The 17468-nt window shown below is 37.6% G+C and overlaps 1 protein-coding gene across 1 annotated transcript in view; it reads right to left on the reverse strand.

Moving 5' to 3' along the window:
* 5-HT2A (5-hydroxytryptamine receptor 2A) overlaps window positions 1-17468 on the reverse strand; it is a 151679-nt gene that overhangs the window by 111080 nt on the left and 23131 nt on the right. The window contains exons 3-4 of the mRNA XM_069136410.1: window positions 16064-16690; window positions 14681-14975 (exon numbers count right to left, since the gene is read on the reverse strand). Coding sequence (XP_068992511.1) covers window positions 14681-14975; window positions 16064-16399 — 631 coding nt within the window. The 5' untranslated portion in view covers window positions 16400-16690. The remainder of the gene's footprint in view (window positions 1-14680; window positions 14976-16063; window positions 16691-17468) is intronic.

Raw genomic sequence — 17468 nt, forward strand, 5'->3', positions numbered from 1 at the left:
AAAGAGTAGGTTAAACATCACTTTATTATTTCCAATAGTTTTCTGTGCAAACCCAATTCGAGTTGTCAGTCGGGCTCCGAATTCGGTCAATTAAAGAAATCTCACGATCGGGATGAGCAGTTTTTCTCGATTTCCGATCCAACGATTTACCGAGGAAAAACTCTCGGCCCATTTATGATGTGCATTCAAATGGATCCCAGCACCAGTTTCTTGATTCCACCTTCCTTCGAGCAGGTAATGAGTTGTGCCAGCCTCGCGTCCCACCGCTGACACCATTTTCCTCGCACAACTGCGCTGGTCACGTACTAGATTAAACAGCGCGGACTTCCATCATTCACCGCAGCCGATGGCGACGCGGCGGCCCCGAAGACGCATGATTGTCTCAAAAAAAAAGGACAAAAACCGCGCGAATTGAGCCGAATTCCTAAGAAATTTCAGATCAGAATTACCGGGTCGATAATTTTTCTCCAGGGTAAAACCGTCGGATTTTCCCTGAAAGAACTACGTAATTTCATCCCTTTAAATCAAGCCTGGTTTCCAATTTGACCATATTTTATTTATTTTTTTTTTTATTGTTCGGTCTTTGAAACGCTCTACGAAAAATAATTAGGTCGGAATTTTTTCTTTTCCCGATTGTCGAAACATTACAGCTGATACGACGGATTGAAAACAACAAAGCTATGACGTCACTTGTGACGAACATAGCAAAAATACTGAAATTCAATTGCCTATAATTATTCGCCATTGTAACTTTCAACAAAAAAGAAGAAATATGTCGCAGTTATTTCAACCTACTCTACCAAATGCGCGTATTTTCACTCAAAAATGAAGTTTAGGTTATAGGCTGAGTATCTGCTTTAGGTTATCCCCTGATTTGACAGGTTCGAAATACGCCCGTACTGAATTTATACCTGTTCAATACTAACCTAGCTTCGCTATGTGACCTAAAAACGTCACTCATACGCGGATAGAATATTCATAACTTAAACGACCTGGGATATGATAATAAATTTTCATCACCTTCGGGTTGCAGCTTAAGGATAAATCATAAGTTACGACAACAGAAAAACCGTGTTAAACATGTACAGTAACGTTACTTCCGCAAATGAAACAACATCACTACTGTGTAATACAAATCAATTTGAATAAATTCGACTAAAACAAGTTAAGCAATCAACAATTTGAAAAATTAAAGACTTTTTTTTTAGACTTGAGACTAAAATGGTGATTAAATGATTTGAAATCAACTTTGGCGTTTTCACCCGGTTCTGAAGTATTTGGTTCCATTTTGTTTGCTGACTCGACAAATGCAAGTTGTCAAGTAACCGAAATTATTCGTCCTTGTAGAAATGCCACACGGAATTTTTTTCTTTCAACATAAAAATTTCCTATTTTCGGAAACGCAGTTCAAAGAGAAAAATAAGTTGAATATCATTATCCAGAACAAGTATATTTTGTAGGAGTAAGATTAATTGAGACACGCCGTTTGTGTGGAATCGTCATTTTAAGAGATTAGTCGATTCTTTCCCTAATCCTGACGATGATGAAGCCTTCGTGCGGAAAGTGAAAATTACGATCAAAGATGTTCATCACACTCTGAGCCAGCTTCGGAGCATCAAGAGTATTCCGTTACATTTCTATCTCCCCGAATATTTGGCTAGGTTATAAAGCGGGTGTGGATCGGTAATTTGCACCGGAGTAAAGATGACTAAATAAACGATTTTCCGTGACTCGGAGTGTATAACGAGCTGAGAATCCCGCCAGCTGTTCCCGATCCTTTGTGGATTCAATTTGTACGGCGCTCGCAAATTCGCATACACGTAGACGGCTGCGATATTTGAACTGCCTTCGCGATTTCGTTCGCGTAATTGGAAAGGCAAGTACGTGTGCTTGAAATTTTCGAAAACACGATTATTCCGCTTACGTGATAGATTAGATGAATTCTCGGTGAAACTTTTAACTCGCTTAGAGGCTCGCTCTCTCATCATCGACTAGCCGTCTGCAAGCTTCTCGATTTTCTACGTTGATGCCGGATCGATGATTCCTGATTCCAGGATTTAACCGATCAACGATTGATCCAGAAACTTACGAGAAATCTTATCATGAATATTCGATCGCTTCTTTGACACTTCCTCAGCGCTAGGCGGATGATCCATAATGCGTATAATCTTGTCGCATTTGCATTTTCAATACTGATTTTCTAAACAGTCGATGGAAAAAAAACAAATCATCCAAAAGCATTTACAGTATTTTCATTCTATATTTTCAAAAAGGTATTGCTTTCTCGCATTCGGGGTATTAGATACTCGTTAATTTGTGTGTACATCAAATTTTAGGAGTCCACGATTTCGAATGAATTTTAAAATTTCAGAAAATCCAAATGATTTCATCTGCTTTCAAAAGATTTCGGAACGTTATGAGAGAATTTTAAAAACGCTCACGTGGTTTCAAAATATGTCGAAGCATTCTATGTGGTTTCAGAGGACTCCAGATCATCTTACAAAACTTTACGGGATTTCGGTCTTTTTTGACTTGATGATTTCACCAGTTTTCACAGGATTTCAAAAGATTTCAGAATGTTTTCAGAGGCGTTGAAAAAAGCTCGGATGCTTTCAAAATATTTAAAAGCATTCTATGTGATTTTAAAGGATTTCAGATGATTTCACAAAACTTCATGGGATTTCGAACTTTTTTGCCTCGATGATTTCACCAGATTTCACAAAATTTAAAAAGATTACAAAGGAGTGCAAAAGATTTGAAGGAATTTCAAAGAATTTTCTCGCGATATCAATAATGTCAGAGACTTAGAATAATTTCACTACGTCCAGAAGGATTTCAAAAGATCTTCAGGATTTCACGTCATTTCACAAGATTTTCCGTAATGTTTTCCTCGTTCTTCGCAGTAGTTTAGTCTCACAGAAAAATCGAAAACTTCGCTACGCTCAATCGAAACTGGAATAGCAAAACTTCAGTATGAGCTTGGACCAATTTCAAATTGTTTCGCCTGATATCGATCGTTTGACAATCGGTAAAATCTCTAAATGTAATCAGTTACATAGAAAAATTGACACGATTTTCCGTGTCAAAGAGGTTTCATTTATACTTAAAGTGCGGTGAATTTTTTCTGTCAACTGTTCCAAAACTCGGCAATTTTTTTTTCTCACCTCACATAACAACAACCAAGCATGTAAAACACGGACTTTAAAAACATCAAAATTTTGGCAGTCGACGAGTTAAATTAAAATAAATTCTTGACGTGATTTAGTCTTGATGAAGTCTTTAGGGTTGTTTTTGAATTTTATGATCCCAGGGGCTTCAACGATTTGAAATTAATAAATAAGAATTCCCTGAAAATTTGAGTTCTACGTCGACTCTAAGATAGTCCGCTTTGTGACCGAAACATCTCGTGGAAATAACGTGGGAAAAACTTTTTGCTCTTCAAAATTTTCCAAGTCTTTGAGGAATGTACCGAAAATGATGAAAAGCATACATTTTTGCACAGAATTGAACGCTCTACAAAAACTACTAATGATGCATTAAATTTGTAAACGAAAGCGTTGAAAGTTAAGTAACATACGAACGATGTCATTTAAAAATTCTATGCGCAAGTGCTTTTTCGTAGAACGTTTAATTCTCCACAAAAATATGATAAAATTGCAAAGAGCAAAAAAAGTTTTTCTCATGTTATTTCCATAAGATACTTCGATCAAAAAGCAAACTAACTTGGAGTTGATGTAGAGAGCAGAAATTTTCAGAGAACTTTTCTATTTATTTAAAGGCGTTTAAGCTCTAGGGAGCATAAAAATTCAAAAACAATCGTATTAAGGACCATCCAAATACACGTATACTATATCGTATACCTTATACTTTGAAGGTTATATCAGCATTCTTTACCTACAAAATTTGATCACGGCTTAGCGAAAGCACTTTTTTTTCTCCCCGGCAGAAATTAATCTACTTTTTTCAGGCACGAGCGCCTTATAGATTCGTTCTCTTGCGATTAACGGCGCTGGAAGAATATAAAGTTCCAATATCCCCGCCACGGCTTGGAAACAAGTTTCAACGCCTGAATTTTCGACTTTTTCTAACGGCAAGTTATTCGACTGTTTGCATGCGTATTAACCTCAATTTTCGGATGAAGTTTTCCTGAAAAATAGATTACAAATACTTGCTCGATGAAATGTTTGTAAAAAAAACTTGAGTTGAAAAAATGGGGCTAGCGTGTACTTTTCGAAAACTTTATCATTTTCAGGATTTCCGATAGATTGTAATGAAATTTCAAGATTTTCGAAAATACATTTTACGAATGGTTGTGCGCATTTACGTAATTACGTTTCAATTGTTTGTGTGAGTGGTATTTCTAATTGTCGAATAAAATTTACTCGAAAAATCAAGCACTCGTTTAGTCAAATTTTTCTCCGAAAACTTCAGCTTATAGAATAAAAGTAGAACATATTCAACTTGTCAAAAATCCATCGTTTTCATGGTTTTGGGACGAATCGCGACAAAATTTGGAAACGTTTCAAAATCCTTCGCAATGTATTTTCACAATATAATTGTCACGGATGAGCATCACGTCGATTTCCCTAAAGCTTAGATGATTATTGTAGAACCGATAATCGTATCCTCTGCCGATGGGTGAAGGTAAAATCCTTTGAATAAGAGATGTCGGGTCAAGAGAAAAGCTTTCCCGAGTCTTATCAGCTTTTGAGAAGAGCCCGTAAGCGATAACGGACTTCAAGATCCGTCTAAGAGGATTTTTAGAGGTTGAAGTAGGAAAAAAAAGCTGGCGAGCTTTGCGTCTTGGCTCGTTTTTCGAGAAAAGTGGAAACGATTTTGAAAGAAAAAAAGAAAAAATCATAACCAAAGTTCTTCGACTTGATCCAACCCCAAATTTTTCATAAGCTTTGTTTTGAAAACGGATGAGAACAAATCTGGGAAAAGTTGTGTGCAAAGTTTTTTGGCTCGCATTCGCCTGAATTAAAAAAATTTAAATCATGAAGCCTGCTCATCCCCTACATGACGGCGACTCAATTGATTTGCGGGGGCTAGTATAGGATTCGCGTTAATTATTATCGGAACGCGCCAGATTCCCGGGAGTTGAGGTTATTATCGGCGTTGCCGTAGTGCAGAAAGGGCTGTTATTATACGTATTGATCAAGTCTCCGTAATTAAAATGTTGCGAAATAGAGATTTCGGTCGAAAGAAGGAAAAGATAAACGGGATTCAAAGGAAATCAATTGGAGGAAGTGGAAAATTTTATCACGTAGAGAGACGATTCTTCGCCTCTGTCAATTTGAATTACCGATTAAATAATCAACACTCGATTATATTGACCAGATAACGTAAATTTGTATACACTCATTATTCTTACACATCGCGTGTATACAAGTTGAAACAATATTTTGAGAAACTCAACCCAAAGTTTTATCGCACAAACATAACGTATATTCGTATATTAATGTTACAAAATAATTTTGTGGCGTGAAAAAAGTCGAGGCAAAATTTCGTTGGAATAATAATATTAATAACCAAAAGAATAATAATTATTTTCATTTTCTTGGTCATTTTATCCACTTCAAAGGTAACCCAGTTAATTATAAACGCGCCCATCTTCTCTTTTGTATATTTACAATGAAGTTAATTGAAGGCAACGGTAACAGTAGCGGAATACAAAACGGCGACTGGCAAATATAACTTATTGTTATTGCGAGTATCGTTATTTATGCGTTGCGGTATGTAACGCGATACGTGTGGATTTGTATGTTTACGTATGTATTGCCACGTTTTGCCAATTATAATTCGATAAAGCAAAGTTTGCATTCTGCCAGGTTCTTACGCAACAATTTTCCCATCTCTACTCGTCAAGTTGAACCGTGCCGCCAATTTCTCAATGTTTTGTGCGCGATGCAGAATCAGTTTATTCCGGACTGATTGTTGGATACTAAGGTCAATATGGAAATAATGATCGAGCAACAATTTTTCGACCACTTATTACACAGCTATTAAACTCGTTTTCAGCTTTAGTCGATTTCACATCACGGAAGATTCGAAATATCAGATTATTCTGAGGAGAATTGGTTGAAAATTAAAATCAGACTAATGGACCGGAAATTCGAGAGAAAAAAGTATATTCGATGTCTCGGCTAAATTAAAAGAATACGGTAATCGCGAATGCGGTGAATATCTTTCGATGAATATTCAAACGACATTGTAAATGTTTCAATGATAAAGTGAAAAGTACGAATGGATGAATGAATGAACGAACGAATGAATAAATGGATAAATTCAACGGGGTTGAACTTGAGGTTGAATAATAAAAAGATCAAAGAATTATGTGTTTTCAGTACATATTCTTAGATTTATTTCGACAATAATTTATGGACAATGAAAAAATATTATTTTCAAATAATTTTGTAATGTTGATAAATACATTCTACAGCTGTAGGATGAAAGGCAAATACTTGTTATTGTTCAGAATTAATGGGGCAATTCTACGATAAAGTTATCCTTCCACACACACATATATACATCTTTTACATAAATTATAAATTTTTGGGATCGCTGATTACGAATCTGAAATTGGATTTGAAAAATTCAAGATCGCGGATCCAATATAGCTGACAAACATTTCAAATCCGATCAAATCTAGAGGAAAAACTCTATCCAGAGGTTTTCGGGATCGCTGCGATTACGAATCTGAAATCCGATTTCGAAAATTCAATATCGCGAATCTAATCAACGACCCCGAAAACCTTTGCGTAGAGCTTTTTGCCTGGATCTGATTAAATTTGAAATGTTCGTCGGCCATCTTGAATTTTTAAAATCTGATTTCAGATTCGTAATCATCGACCTCAAAAACCAAAAAGAATCTTCTTCTAAAATTTTACTCAGCACAACAATGTGTGATTCAAAGTGTTTGGTCTCTCCGTAAACTTTACCTTTCTTAATTTTGACTTTTCGACACCTTGAGTTTCCACATTTTGAAATTCTATCCAACATACTTGCGAATCGCCAAACATTCGATATTGTACCATATTGAAAAACAATACTCCCATCGATTTAATTAATTCCCTGCACTTCACCTCTCTACGTATGAAAATACAAAAATTCGATATCGTGACTTTTCCATTTTCCGATTCTTCTACATTTTCACCACCATCCTGGAAATATCGATCCGCCTCTCTCGCCTGTATTCTTATCTCCAGCCGGCTGGAGATTAATGATTCGCGTTGGCTGAACGGAAACATTGGGTCGCGGGAAGATGGGGACGAGAGTCGGTTAAATTCGTACAATTCTACACGCAGGCACGTTCTCGCGTTCGCAAATCCTCACCAACGTACACGAAGGTATAACCGTTCAACATGTGCACGCAGACGCGCAAAGAGTCCCTGGATACCTTATGCATACACCGTACGACGTGTGTTTCAACCCCTTTCTCAACACGGCATACATCCCCGCGAGTTTGCTCTGATCACACGTTTGCTCACTTGAAACGTTGTACGGTATCGTTGACACAGGACGAAAGGAGAAGCGAGAGAGAAGGAGGGAAAAAAGAGATAGAAAAATGAGAAACAAGCCCGAGAAAAGATGCGAAGACGATATGATGGAAAATAATCAAAATTGAATTACGAGACCGATGAAACTGTAGAAGCATTCCTCGCCGTTTATCAAAACTCTGGAACAATTGACAAAATCTTCTAATGCAATTTTTCACCCTTAGTAAATGATGAATATTTTAGATTTTGACATTTTGAGACTGTTTTCAATGGTTTTGAATTATCTTGCTGATAATTCGATAAAAATTTATACTTTTTCCAATAGTATCATATTGTACTTCAAGACTTTTTTTAACCAATGTTCACCGTTTCTGACAATTGGTACTAATAAACTCGAATTGATACATTTTATTTTTAACTTATTCTAAACATTTGTCGAGTACCTTGAGATATTTGGTTTCGAGAATACTCTTCATATTTTATCACTATTTCGGTTTATTTTTCAATATTTTCATTGTTTTTTACAACTAGTTTTAACGATTAAAAACTTTTTTTCGATAAGGTTGATAATTCACAACGTGTTTCGATCATTTTTTACCACTTCAAAATTTTATTCTTAATACGGTTCATTTTCAGATATTTTTTAACGTTTGTGTTAATTCTTGATTACAGTGGATTGTTTTTAAATATTTTCCATCACTTGAAATTATGTTTGATTATTCGCCTGGCATCATTGATATTTTTTATATCATGCTAGACGACTCATTCACAAAATAAGTTTTCGCCGTCTCTGCCACTTTTAAATATCTTTGATCGGATATTACAATTTTTTACGATTATTGACCGTTTCTTTGTATATTTGACGGTTTAAAACCATCCTTAGCAAAACTTTAGATGATTCAATTCTATGACAATTTCGTCCGATCTCAGTTCATTTTCACCCACAAAGTTCAGATTATTTTTACATCCCTTTCACGAGTTACGTTGACACATTTTTCCCCCGTTTTTTAGCATCTACAAACAATATTTCAAAATATTCCCAACCTTGCAATAAAATTCAGGCCATTGTTATCAAGGTTTCAAGATTATTAGATTCGTTTGATTAAATATTCCAACGAGATTGGTCAAATTTTCATTGTTGTCTTTTCATTGTCATCTTTCTGCCGAATGCTCGATAAATGGATTAATTTTCGGCAAATTAATTTCTACGTGAAGAAAATTTATAGCAAAGTATAATATTGGGGTAAACGAGCATCGAGATGAGCCTGACGAATTGTAATCGTTGTACGGAACATTCTCCGCTTCGTCATCTGTTCATCACTGTCTCTTTCTTCCTCTAATTGTGAGCCTAGCTCTCCGTCTCTTTAAATTCTCTCGAGGATTCCTCGCGACGCGTCATTAACTCGACGACTGTGTATTTTCTGCCTTACTCTGCCACGTTTGAATACCGTCATCCCGTATGTATTCAATATGTGGCTTTGCGGAACAAGATTGCTAACGACAAATATCTCCAGACCTGTTTCGGCATATCACGGAACAATTCCAGAGGGAGCCTTTGTCTTCTTGGGTGGTTAAAGCCGCCCCTTTGACGATCCCCCATTCAAGGATTCGTGTATCAAACGTACAGTCCCGTCAAAGAGCTTTGAGGGGAAAAATACGATACGTCGAAGGTTCGAAAATGCAACTGACGTCAATTTACTTGAAACGATATTACTTTGACACTGAAAAAATTAACGAACCATAAATTTTGGCTAAAATAGCACGATTACTGACGAACTTGAAGAGATCTCATCAACGAGTCGTTTCCAAAACAACAACAAAAATCCCACCGGTTGACCGATTGTAATTAACTTGGGCTAATTTTATTCGTCAATGAATTTTAATTAACGTTGTAGTATTTATTAAAGCATTGGTTTACTATTCGTCGTTGATAATAATTTCATTTTGTTTTATTTTATTCATTTTTTTTTTTTTTACCGACTTGGAAGTAAAATATAAAATATGACTTTTGTGATTGGTGGAGAATTCATTCCGGATCAAAATGAGCTCCGCTTTATTAAAGTCGTTCAGACGATGCGGTTTCTTAATTGTAGAAATAATTTGATGCTAGGAATCGTTCAAAGTCATCAATAATTATGCCATCGTAACTCGTGTTTATAGTTATTTGAATAGTTTTTGGGCAATATCGTTTAAACTAAATTAATCTCGACGAACTTCAGTTCTACTGTGAAACTTTTGTTATATGATATCTCTTTCTTCGTAGCTTTTTGACCGGACTGTAAGTTTAGTGCATCTTTAATGCCATTCACTGTGGCGTAATCCACTCTTGTCTGCTGCTCGCTGCATAGGCGACATTCAGTTTCCGGTGTTCCTTCAGCCGGCTTCAGCGCTTCATGGACAATCAAATTTTACGACTGACCACTCAGGTAAACCGAAACAATTGGACGATCTCGCATCTCGATGCAAATGAAATTTTCGGTTCGGTACGACTTGGGACCTCAAAAATATCTAAAGTTGAAAATCCGGATGGGAAATAAGCCGCGATTTCGAATAACAAGATAAACGGTAAGGCTATTTTTTCCGAATACGATTAGAGAAATAAATGATACTAAAAATCATCGGCTCGTAGGAAACGAAAGAAAGAAGTATGAAAAAAAAAAAATCTCTAAATTCTACTTCGCAGGTTCGAGACACGATATCATAAATTATTCTCTTCGATACGGAAACGGAAAAATATCTGAAGAACATTTTATGTTATGTTATATGTGTTTTTTTATTTTTATTTTCTTATTTCGACGGAGTGAAATAATCGTCCAAGAACCGAAAATTGTATTGCATGTAGTTTGCACCTATACGTCGCAAGAAGAGAAAACAAATTCATATTAGGTCTAAATTTTTCAATTGAGAGATCTACGCTCAATTTTGGAAACTTAAAGTAAATCAATATATCGATTCGTCAATACTTGAATGTTTTGATTCACTTCTTTAAAGTTCATTTATACTTCTTGATTTTGTTATTTCTAGTCGTTTGTACGTATAAAGGAATGATCGTTTCCGATTGGTTTATCACAGTTCTTTCTCTGTTGTGAATAATGGTTTTTTTTTTTTTCAAATTTCGACCCGACGAACAATCAGATTCTGGATGAATGAAAAGGAGGGAAAATTCCAAAATATTCCCAAGGCACCGATGCACCGGCTCTGATCAGTCGGCTGCAGAGATTGGATTTCCGGACACTGGCGTAACCAGCCGCGAGGGATTTTGGAATTTTTATCCTCCGATAAAAAATACTAAGGCATTATGAAAACCGACAAAGGACAGCGGTTTTAGATCCCCGACCGAAATTAGAAAAGAATTTCGCACCTGTTGTTCACCAATAGTCCACAAAGATAATTAAAATTCAGAGAAATTAATAACCGTCGGAGTAGCCAAAACGACAAGAAGCGTTATTTTCTTCTTTCCGATGCTTTGAATGCTAGTTTCGAATTAAACCACTCATTCTGTATTCACTCTGTGCTACTATTCGAATCATTTCGTTCAATCATTGTCAAACTTGCGGATGATTTTATCGACTAAAAATAATTATTCCAGAATTATGAATATTCCATTCAGCTGACTGGTAATTCTATAATCGTTGATTAATTCACTCCCTCATTGAATAACGCGTGATATTTCTATTTCTGTGCTGATTCACTGACGCATACGATCAAATGAATCGGGTATACGAAACTCGAGTGAAGATATACCGACTAATTAAAAATATTCCAGCAATGAGCGGAGTGAAAGCTGCACGATTCGATTTAAGCACTTTCAAGATACATGATATAATTGCGCGGGTATAAAATATGTATATTACACGAGGCTTTAACGCAAATACGGAGTAAAAGTATGTTCCCAGCCATACAGCTGCACGTACATATAATATAGGCTCGGGTTAATTAATGCTCAAAATTTTTCGTACCTTGTTCTACGTATCGCGGTGCAAAACGAAAAAGGATTTCCTAATGTGCGAAAACACTCTTCACTCTGGAAATTACACAGGTATCTGGAATATTTACATAACGAGATTAAAATCGCGAGGAAATGATAAAAACGAGAGAATTCTGAATCGTTTTCCAGATGAGGCGAAAAAGATCAAGAAAAAAAAAATATCAAAAACGTGTAATTCAAAAGTACACGTTCACAGGCACGCGAAAGCAAAGGAATGGTTGAAAATAAAGAACAAGAATATTTCACCCAAAATTCTAAGAGACGTGTTTTTGGAACAGCTTTGTCACAAAATTCACGTGAGCTTTGAATTATCAAACCGCACAGAATGAATCGGTTTATAGAATTGTTGATTTATCGTTCTTACGATTAGAACTGGAAATCGTCATTTGCAAGCTTCAATTCAGAATCCAAGACTCGATTCACAAGTATTGTTTGTTTTATTTTTTTCTATGATTATTGTCCGTTTGATCTCAATGCCTTAAGACGTTTTGATTTTGCGTCACCCTAAAAGAATTTTCGATTTTTCCACACATTTTCAAACTCAATTTATTCTTTATTTTATCACTGTTTCGAGGGTCATTATCATCGTCAACTTCGTCATTTTGGTTCCCGCCCTCGTTTTTCATCGTCGTGTTCAAACCCGCAATTTTCACGTTTATTTTCATCATTGCGAATGTAAACTTCAACTTCCTCATCCTCAGCATGTTGAACCTCGTCATTCTTGTGCTTTCTCCAATCATTCGCATCATCTTCATCATCCTTATCCTCGTTATCTCAACTTTCCATTCACCGAATTCATTCTTTTTTTCATCACGAGCTTGCCTTAGTCAGCCTGATGTTCAACCTTATCATCGCCATGTTTTTCCCTCGCCATTCTTACAACCCTTATCATCCTCACTGTCCTCCACTTTACCCTCATCCTTGATTTTCGTCATTCTTTACGAAATTCACATCGTCTTCATCCTGTTTTCACGATACTCGTCTTGATTACCCTCATCTTCAAGATTCCAACCTCATTATCCTTATCCTGATCCTCAACTTCCTCATTCTTATTACCCTCATCCTAGTTCTCATCACCCTCCTTCCCATTCAGAGTGCTCCCCCCCTAATTATCCACAGACTTCCAAACCTGATACACACCAATATATGTACAAACTGATCACATCTCTTGGTTAAGGTACCAAGGTCCTTACACCATTATGCCAACAGTCATACAATGCGTCGTATAGAACTTGTAGCATAGCCGCGCGAAAGTACGGGGTGAAGGAGAGTGGATAAAAAAGTATGACTGGCTCTGTGGCAAAGCCGACAACCTCCTAGATTAATAATGTTTGATTATCAAGTTTTAGGTAACGAGCTGTTACACGGGATACATGTCCGTATTACCGAGAAACAGCGCAGGATCACGATGCACCATTTACCCATCTAATAACAACTTTGCAACTCGGTTCAAAGCTTGCAGGGCGCTGTTCCCTTTAATATGTGTATTACAGAGTAGAAGTGTTGGAAACTGGATTAAGCTCTGTAAACCAATTTTGAGTTCGGGGCATGATACACGCTGCGATACGAACGAGGGGAGGTCAACATTTTTCACAGGAAAGTTTTTGCGGTCGTTTTATAACGCGATTGTTCGTAATTAAATACCGATTCAACGAGGCACGGGTGAATGCATTCGAACAGAGCAGCGGATGACTGTAATCAATCACCCGTAATGCGAGTGTCACCAGCTAACCTGACCCTTCGGTTCGTTGTCCCTAATCTCGGAAAAACAACCCTTCGCACGCAGTCCATATTTTTAACACAAATTACACCGATTATCGATCGTTACAGTGGCAGAAAAGTGAAACAATAAAAATGTTGAAACCAAATTGACATCGGATTATTTTTTTTCAACGTGGTATTACCTAAAAGTTAGGACACGATAAGATGATTTTGATCTCGATCGACGTGGATTTTCCAAACTTAGATCTGATCGGGTTTTGACTTAGATTGGTACCGTACCTTTTGAATTATGTAGAGACCGGTATTCCAAAAAATCAAATAAAAACGATGTTATCTTGGGAATGGATGAAAAGATTTGAATGATAATTGGTACTGTCAGGTTTTTTTGGTGGCTGATCATGAATCTGAGGTAAGATTGGACATGTGGTGGAAAAAAAAAAAAATAGAAATATTCGGATTCTGGCTAGAATTTGTAGATGAAGGTTTTATGGGTTGCCGATAATGAACCCAAGATCCTTTTTCCTAAATTTGTAATGGTGGATCCATTATAGTGGTTCAAAATTTGAATTATCGTCATACTTTCATGTAATATGGTGCCTGAAAGCTTTTAAATCGTTAATCGCGGATCTGAGTGTGTAGTTCGAAATTTGAATCGGATATTAATACATATTTTTTTTTTTTTGTGAATTTGGAACCTGCAGTGTGAAAACGGGAAATTCAAAGGCTGGCTCACGATCAGCCTAAAGACACTTGTTTCAAATCGTTTCTCGGTCGGGAAAGAATAAATATTAGATTGACAACCAAATCCAAGAGTGTGTCGAATTATCATTATCGCTACAGAGTGTAGGATTAAGGTCTCGACGGACGATAATTTTCTCCTTTTCGCTACCAGTTAAGAAAGATACGTAAATGAGGGAGAAAAAATTAAGATTTATATGCTTGTCCCCTTTCTTTCTTAACGAATTATGTTTCCCAAGCTTATATAATATGAATTTCAGGCACCCGTCCATTAACCAAGAGGTTTTAATGATATGCCTCCTGACCCTGGACAAACTCGTTCGCTCAGTTTTGTTCGGGCTGTGTTTTTACGCCGTTGTGATGAACGGTGAATTCAGGGTAGTTTCTAGCGGAGCAACGAGGGGCAAAGCAGGTTATCAAAAGAACCCATGGGTGAGAGTTTGATAAAAGGAGAGCTCTTCAGAGGGCGCGAGAAGATCAACTCATAAGCGTAAAAAATGGAGGAGGGGAGGGTTGGCGGGGGCTGCTGCAGTCTCTGAGAAAACTGTGATTAATGTCGTTGCATTGTGTATTGTATGTTGTATACTTGTCAGAGCGGATACTTGGTGAAAAGGGGAAAGAAGGGTCGCCACGAGTATTCACAAAAGCTCCACGAGGCCGCGGAAAAACTTCTGCCTGTCCCGCATTTATCTGGAAAGGATGGACACTGGCAAAAAAAAATTTAAGGACTCACCCAAAAACCCGGGAATGGCGCCGAGCGGCATGACGAAGAGGCTGACGAGGAGATCAGCAACCGCGAGCGAGAGGAGGAAGTAGTTTGTGACGTTATGGAGTCGTCGATCCAGGCCAACGGCCAGGCAGACAAGGATGTTGCCCAAGCCACCAGCGACTATGAAAACCGCGACGAAGAGGAAAGTCCAGTCGAACCGTTTGCCTTTGACGCTCCAGGATGGACGCTGTAAGCGACGCGTACACGTCACCGGTATGTCAGAGACCGTCGGATCGTTCGTCGCTGAGCACTCGAGCAACTGTTGAAGCGAACGGGTTGTTAGATGTATGAAATGTGTTTGAAAGTCGGCGATGAAGAAGGAACCGGAAACGTTGAAGATGATGATAGGAAACGATGACTTATAGACGTGGGAAGAGTTGTTTTGAAAGGCTTTGGAGAGGTTGAAAATCTGAAAACGAAGATGAAGAAGCAAATTAAATTGATGGTTAAGTTGGAAAGAGGAGAGAGACGCGTTTTCGAAGCTTTGGCGGATAAAAAGATGATGAAGTCATAGGTGAAATAAATTATGTAACTTCAAGTGACAAAAGTTGGTCTCGCAAGGGTTGAAAGGTGAAAAGATGTTGAAGGAATTAAAGAAGCAGATTAAGAAAAATGTTACAAGGTTGTGAGAAGCAGAAAAAAATGTTTCAGCAGATTTTAAGTACAAGGAAAAGCTGAAGGAGGTAATTAAGAAGCAGATGAAGTAGAAGATGTGATTGTAGGTAGCAAAATTTACTTTGGAAGGTTTTAAAAGTAAAGAAGAAGCTAAAGGAGAATATTTAAAATCAGGTGAAATGGAAGATAAAACTATAAAAAGGCAAGGAAGTTGTTGTGGAGGGTTTTGAAAATGGAGACAAACTGAAGATATCGAAAAAGCAAATGAAACTGACAGTGTAAATTTGTGTAACAAAATTAGATTTAAAAATTACAAAAAAAAGACAACAACAGACAAAGAACCAGATGAAATGAAAGGTACGGCTATAACGTGTAGATGAAGTTGTTCGAGTATATTTTGAAGATAAGAGAAAGGCGAGGAAGCCGATGAAGAAGCAAGCTTAATAGAAGATACACAGCTATAAGAAATTGAGAAAGTTGTTCGAGAAGGTTCTGAAGATAAAAACAATCCGAAGAAGACCACTTTTCGGTATCCGAATGAAAAGAAGAATACTACTAAGAGAACGCATGAAAAGTTTAAGAATTCCTGCATCTCACGGCACCAGTTCAACAACATGATCACGAAATGATTTGAAAATGGAAACGCTTGGAAATGGAAGAAACCAACAAGTGGATGAAACAGGTCGAAATGTCAATCATGCGACAAAATCCTGGAACACAACGAATACTAACCTCTTCAAGTACCGTGGAGTTGCAGTCTCTGAGCATGGGGAACTGGGTAAGGAACATTCCCTCGACGTTTTCGAGGCCGCTGAGGACGAGGGATACGTTGACGTCACAGTCGAGGTAGTCGCATGGTCTGCATAACAGGGCCGAGTCGTATTCAACGGTGCAAAAGTGATCATACGGCGCCCATAGGGAGGTACTTGAATCGGCAGCACCCTGTCCGAGACTGCAGCCGGACAGGCAACCGTTGAAGGGAGTGTCGTTGCAGCTGGTCACATGCCGAAGCACCGTGGTTAAGTTGCTCGTTAAACTGGTCGATAGATTCCCACCGCTCATCAACATCTTTGTCTCAACAATGTCACATTGTTGCCAGTGGCTCTTCTCAACCAGCGCATCCTTATGCCCGATCCTCCGCTCCAGCTGCCCAAGCCTTTCTTTATTTCAAACAATATTTACCTCCCTTGCGGTAGCTTCATTTCGCATTTTCCTTCCCCGGCTACACTGCCACGCTTTATTACCGACTCTTGCAAGCTCCTCAACGGGCTTCGTATTCTCCCTCGATGCCGCCATCGTCATCGCATGATTCGTCGATACTCGTTACGGTTCTTATTTTCCACTCTTGATCTACGTCAGCTGAAAATTAGAGCAACGCAGTTTATCAGGTCAATTAGGTCGGGAGCTTTTGAAAATTCAAGATATAATTAAACCCATTTCAATGGGGAATCTATTAAACTTTAGGCCGTCGCTTGGCCAAACTATAGTCATATAATAGAAATTTGGGTTATTGGAATATACATTAAAATCAGCGGGGATTTAAAGGTTACGAGGGTGTCTGGGTCTATTTCGACATTCACGTATGAATCTCCAAATATCGAAGTCCACGTGTCCGATCGTGAAAAAGGGCTTAAGAGCCCCATTCTAGACACAATTCTGAACAAAAACACTACAAGAATTTTTATTTGAGGCAGAAATAAAAAAATGGCATAGATTCTAAGAAATTGCAACAGTAAATTTGTAGAATTTATTCCATTTCAAAGTCCCAAATTCCAAAACAATAAAATGGCGAAAGGGCATAACTACGACTAGTCAAAGTTCCGAAAGTGAGAATATGAGGAAATTTTCAAATCTGAATCATCAAAGTTCTGAGTGATCGAAGATTTTCAGTACCGTTAATTTCTGGCTTGGTAAAATTTGACCACTTTGATCTTTCATTGTTTTGGATTTCGATATTTTTATATGCGGAATCATAGTTATTCTAGTTTTTGGTTTTTCTCATTTCTTACGCCCACTCGTTGAGTAACCTACGCTGTGTGAGAATGTTTTAATTTTCGGGACTTTACTACGTCAAAACTTTATCTGTCGGAATTTTGCTCTATTGGGACTTGGATTTTTGGAATCCTGCATTTCGGAA

Source organism: Neodiprion pinetum, chromosome 5 (assembly GCF_021155775.2).
Source record: "Neodiprion pinetum isolate iyNeoPine1 chromosome 5, iyNeoPine1.2, whole genome shotgun sequence".
NCBI lineage: Eukaryota > Metazoa > Arthropoda > Insecta > Hymenoptera > Diprionidae > Neodiprion > Neodiprion pinetum.